This window comes from Eurypyga helias, unplaced genomic scaffold (assembly GCF_000690775.1).
Source record: "Eurypyga helias isolate BGI_N326 unplaced genomic scaffold, ASM69077v1 scaffold37111, whole genome shotgun sequence".
Taxonomy (NCBI): domain Eukaryota; kingdom Metazoa; phylum Chordata; class Aves; order Eurypygiformes; family Eurypygidae; genus Eurypyga; species Eurypyga helias.
The window spans coordinates 43,867-49,866 of NW_010232135.1; the positions used below are offsets into that span (position 1 = coordinate 43,867).

Here is a 6,000-nt window from a genome sequence, read left to right on the forward strand (position 1 = left end):
ATAGGTAATTTTATTAAATTATTCTAAAAGCATACGATTTTGTATATTTCTTCAGTGGCACCATCAAACTTCTGCTGCATTCTCTCCTCCAGGAAGTATATACGAAGCTTCAGGTTGAAGTTCTCTTTTTTCAGATCAGTGATTTGCTGTGAAATAAGCAAGAAAATGACCAAATCATGCCATGTGTTTCAAACAAAGCAAAATGAAGAGTGAAAACTCCCATCATTTGGGTTTGCTCTCCACAGGGTGAGATTAGAATTCAACCCACCGGGCACAGTTACAGGTGTACGTCTGTGTGTGTGATGCACACACATTCCACCTGCGAAGCTGTTAACAACAGCATGAGACACCCAAGTCAAAATGAAACATCGTTCCCTCCAAGACAGTGTCACCAAGTGAGCTGCAAACACTCTGAGCCCTTCAACAGGTTTCTATCTTCTCCCGCTTCAGCACGTATCACAGAACCTGGTTTTCTCCATCCCAGCTGTAACATTTTTAATGGTACACACACAAGCTTTGTGTGTTTGTATAAGTTGTTATCATTTAGCTTTTGTTTACTTTTAGCCCTGCAAAAATCCAAGACACTAGCACTTAAGGAAATAACAAATATAAACCAGGATTCTTTAAAAAAATAGACAATACGTGCTATTGGGCAGACAGTGCTCTTTAGAACACTCATTTAAGTATTAAAACACTGTCTGACTTTACACATAAAGAATCCAAATGAGTTTTTTAAAATCCAAAAACATTAAGTAGTTCCTTCTTCTATGAAACAGACCTTGAACAAAATATAAGACGTCATGTTGAAATAGAAGTAGTTTCTTAGCAAAAGCCTGGGATGGTAGCGTTTCTCACAGGAAAAAAAGCCACAGGCACACAAGGCATGTGAGCCCAATCCAACACCAATAAAACCTTTATCTCACCCATATTTCATAGTGAAATTCTTTGGAAAAAAATTGCTTATGATTTTTAACCTTCCTGGTATAAGCAACAACATAGTTGATGGTTTCATTACAGAAAGGAGACCCTCTACACCTTTTTAGAGACTAAGCATAAAACATTCACTCAAATCAGACTTGTGTCCCCTGCCAGACGCTTTCAGCAAAAGGAAGTCTAATATGTTAGAGAGCTACTACTAAAATATTTATGTAGACTTCTCCAGAACAGCATAGTGCCACTCGTAAAAGTTATTAGCAATACAATTCTTAAAAATATTTGGCTTTTGAAACCCAAGATTATTTTCTGTAACTGCACTCAGAAGCTGCATCTGCAAACAATTCTTCAGTTTAACACCCTCTGACTGGGAAGATGCCTCGTCGTTACTCACACGAGTGAGTATCATCCAAGGAAATGAAAATACGTTTGGCCACGTCGACTCCGTGGCCCATCCGCACATCCCGAAGCAGCCTGTCTTCAGAAGCACTCGCACCACAGATCGTTATTGCGTTTCCTACGACTCCAACGGATGACCACAAACAATAGTGGACATACACCTGAGCTAGGCAAGTTGTCACTCCTTAAAGCATGATACCTGCCGAGCATCACGGGCTATCTTGATTAACTGGAACGACTCTTTGGGAACATTCAAATAGACATAAGCATGAAAACAATGCAACTTTGCACTATGAGTCAGAGCCCATTGAGCAATATTGCTCAAAGCTGAAATCCTTATTCAGGGTAAGCAAAGAAATTAAAGATTTCTCAAGCGAAGCAATGCTGCAGAACTGTGCTGCATCCTGCACGCCTTGCTGGCAAGCTTAGCACTACCTTCAACTAGTGACAGCATAAGGTCTGGTTTGGGGTTTTTTTTAAGCTGGCAGTAGATCATGCCTAACAGACTGTTCATTCAGAAAAAGTCCAAATGCCAAAGACGCTCTGAATTTGTACCGGTTGAACTGCTAGTCAGTCTTCTCACCTTCAATACATTCCTAAGCCAAAAGGGAAAAACAATTTCATAAGAACTCAGCATACCTTAATTCATCTATTTCAGTGGCTACAGAATTAAACCACAGAGCTTGAGGGTACTATTTTCAAAAAGCAAACAAAACAGGCTACGCAACCATAAACCAAGAAGTGAAACAAATGTTGTCTCTGACACTGAGTTTCTCAGAGGAAAGCTAATTCAGGCAGACGACAACTAAAAAGTTATAGCTTAATAAAAGGCAATGTGTAAACGTTAACACGTTCACACATTAAAAGGGATTTTAATGGCAATCCTCTTGACTCACACATTTAAAGACTCGGTCTTAATTCCTTTATATGTTTTGCGTTCTGTATTTAAAAAAGGAATGAAAGAAATGGCAGACACCTCTTGAAAAACCAAGACAAAGCAATACACTCTACACAGAACACTCCACAGTCAGCATGGTAGCAAATACCACTGGCCTAGCTCAGTTTAGCTCCTTTCAGAGCCTGCACAGAGCCGCTTTCATGCAAAACGGCATCTGTCAGCAGAGGCTGTGGTTTCAGTTTTTGCCAGCAGAGGCCATTTTACAAGATAGCAAAACTCTTAAGTAGGTTTGGGGAGACAAGAAAAAAAAAAAGCAAACCACAAGTATCCCTACTTAGTTCCCTAACTTGATACCGATCACCCTCTCTATTCGTCAGTAACTAACAGACCATAACGATGTCCTCATCTGAGATGCCTTTCACTGCCCATGTAATCGAATTTCCTATCACGAGGTGGTTCACCCCCATATATACTAAGAAAAATCTACAGCTCTAGTACTATCTAGCTCAGCATCTTCTCCAGGTCTAAACATAAAAGGACCTTTTCCACATGGATACACCCTTTAGCCCATTCAAGGATCATCACATCCATCCTGTCCTCTCTGAGCTGCAAGGCAAGAAGCCCTCTCTTTCCATTACTTCCTTCTCATATCCTGTATAAATAACATAGACTCAAAGATCAGCAGATTTATCCCTCTCCACGCAGGAGGAATCAGGAATTTTACCTGCTAATTCAGATTTGTTTTAAAGTGAGACAAGAACAGCCTTATGGTGTCAGTCTAAAAGCACATCTGAAACACAGCCACTACTGGATAGTTGGTATGAAGTAAAAGGACAAAGAAAGTGAATGTTCTCTTCCTCAAGTTAAGATTGCTGGTAGCTGGAAGGCTAAAAGACTCAAAACCAGAATTTAAAGAAATATCTCTGTGTTTGACTGTGCTTAATGGATTCTTCTTCCTTTGCTTGAATGGATTTTTGAGCTTCATTATACCCTTGGCCTCCACGAAAGCCCATGAGAAGATTTACAGCCCAGTTCAACATAAGGGGTCTGTACATACCAGGAAGCCAGGGTCTCCCCACAGATCTTTCTCCTCCACATCACAGAAAACAATAACAGATTTTTCCTCCCTTCTACAACTTTTTCCCCTGTGCAAACACACACTGCAGATAATAAACAACTTGCAGAATGTCACCTATCACAGTAAAAGATTTTGGCATGTATTAATGCCAAGCAGTGTCTTTCTACCCCAGCCAATACACAAAAACAAGAGAAAGTGAAACAGATACAGACTGTAAAAAACATCCTTCATCAAGGCTTTCCAAAACAAGCTCTAAATTCTGAGCAAAGCACACAGCCTTCTCCTCAGAGGGGTAAAAGGCCACAAGAAACTGAAAGGCTTTAGAAGAAATGCTCATTTCAAACAGCAATGCTACAAAAGGGAACAGGGGCTACAGAGGCACACTGAAAACTGCAGACACTTGAAAACATCCTACAGGCTGCAAGCCACAGCCTTTATCTGCAGCAGCCATCTCAGACTGTTGATCGCCCTCCTCTCTGCGGCTCCTTCGCACAATCACAAGATTTAAGGCCTTTTACAGCGTTGTCCTGCGATACAGCTATACCCCACCTAAAGCCTCATTCAGCAATCGCAAAAAATCACCTTCAACTTAAATAACTAATACAGTTAATAAGGGTTTGGTTTATTTTTTAAATCTAATGTTTTCCTTCATATTCTAGTAAGCCCCAAAATCGGTGTTATCTACAGAATTGTCACAGTGATGCTTGACCTTTACAGCAAAAGTATTCCAAGCACACTCATACGTAATTACAAAGGTAAAAGGTATTATACAGCAGTCAATGCATGAAAAAGCCAAATCCTGGTGCTGGTCTACATGAAAATAACCAAGTGATGACTCCCTGAAATAAATCAACCGCAGAGTTGCAAGCCAAGTTCTTGCATTTCTGGTGATTGCATGAACTCTTGAGCAGAGGGTGACAATTTTTGCTTCACAACTTCAGAACAGCAGTTGGCTAGTCTCAACAACAAATTTTTGCCTCTGTTTTGAAAACAATACTTAAGAAAAGGAGATTCAAAGCACAGCCAGCCAGCTGGTCACACCTCCAACAGACCTGCGTTGGCTGGTACAAACGAAGAACCTGACCCAGGGAGAAAACACTTCGGCACGCACATTACAAGTATCTCGGCCATACATCCGTCACCAAATCTTAAGTTAAAAGTCTGCTTACGTTTTCATAGTCCTTCATGGTCCGAGCTCTAGTTGGAGAGACTGTATCTTCTGCCACATCTGGTAACACTAGACATTTAAGACGACAGAACAAGTTCAGACAGAGGAATCTCTAAGCTGGACTTCAGTTTGGAAACAGCAGAGGCCTACGCTAACCTAGACATAATTAAAAAGTACAACACTTTGGAGGATGCAAGGGAGGCGTTTTTTGCCCCCTTGCTTATATTACACATTAGTGTTACTAAGTAGTTAGCATCTAGATTTCACAGAATCACGGATGGTTTGGGTTGGAAGGGACCTCATCCAGCCTGGCCTTGAGCACTTCCAGGGATGGGGCACCCACATTTCTTTCTGACCACAGTAAGTTGTCTATTGTTTAAGACCCCAAATTCCAACATCACCCATTTAAACCAAGATGTACACTGAAACTAAGCTACGCAAGGTGCACTTTGAAGATTAAGCCCTCAGAGCCACTACAAAGGACTCCTGCATTAGAATTAAGCTCTATTAAGCTCTTAGAAAGCAGTTCAAAGCTTTCAGTATCTTACTGGTCACAGGACAGGCCTCTTTCTTGCACTGAGGGAAACCATGGACAGAGGTAAATGGCCAGTATCTGTGTTCCTAAAACGTAATCCCTCCTGAATGTACACGTACTTACACACCTTCTGTGCCAGCCACATTTAACACGCCTGCAGAGCTTATTTCCAGTCCAATCTGAGAGTAAGCTTTTAATCAGAAAAATGAGACTGTATAAAGCACGTAGCTTACATATAAATAAGAGGGCTCAGACTGAAAGGAAATATTTAAAGTACTTCCAAAATTGTTATACAGCTCTGCAGAGCAGCCTTGAAAATAACCCACCAAACATCAGCCAGTGGTTTTTAAGTCTTGACATTCTGATTAATGCCACAAGAGCACATGCAGGACACAGGAACGTTGTTTTGCAGCACTGGTGTTTCTTACATTTGCTTCTTTTTGTGAGAAAATAGATCTTCCCGGTGAATCACCTAACTTGTCTTAGTTCCAATGACGGACTTTGTCTACACAGTGAACTCGGCCGAGTTAAGCTGCTGGATACACATATGCGGAGACAGCAAATCCAGACATGTCGAAGGTACAGAGCAGTTCACAGCAGAGAAGGTTTCAAAACAATGCTGTTCAGACACTCCAGTTTACTGTGTTTCGAGCAAGTCTCCCACACCTGAGGACGAGCAGAGCTACAGGGCCGCCGTATGGCAAAGGGAACTGCAGAACAGCTTCTGCCAACAGGCACCGGACAGGGAGCCTTAACGCACACGTAGATAAAAGCTACGACAGCGAATTAACTCTGAACTCTAAAACCTGATGGCACGCAGCGCACAACTTCCCTAGAAGTAAGAATCTGAAACCGTACAACGGCCTCGCTGGATGTTGTAAGCATTTTAAGCGCAGCCCCCAGGACACCGCTGACGGTCTGGCGCCAGACGCGGAGCCGCGATGGCCACGGCCGGCACAGCGCCCGCAGGGCTGCAGCAGCTGCGGGTT

The 6,000-nt window shown here is 42.0% G+C and overlaps 1 protein-coding gene across 1 annotated transcript in view; it reads right to left on the reverse strand.

The window, feature by feature from the left end:
• Nucleotides 1–4,546, reverse strand: part of LOC104504698 (CDK5 regulatory subunit-associated protein 2-like) — a gene marked incomplete at its 3' end in the record, with an annotated part of 45,548 nt that extends 41,002 nt beyond the window's left edge. The window contains exons 1-2 of the mRNA XM_010161316.1: nucleotides 4,478–4,546; nucleotides 36–146 (exon numbers count right to left, since the gene is read on the reverse strand). Coding sequence (XP_010159618.1) covers nucleotides 36–146; nucleotides 4,478–4,495 — 129 coding nt within the window. The remainder of the gene's footprint in view (nucleotides 1–35; nucleotides 147–4,477) is intronic.
• Nucleotides 4,547–6,000: the final 1,454 nt, after the last annotated feature.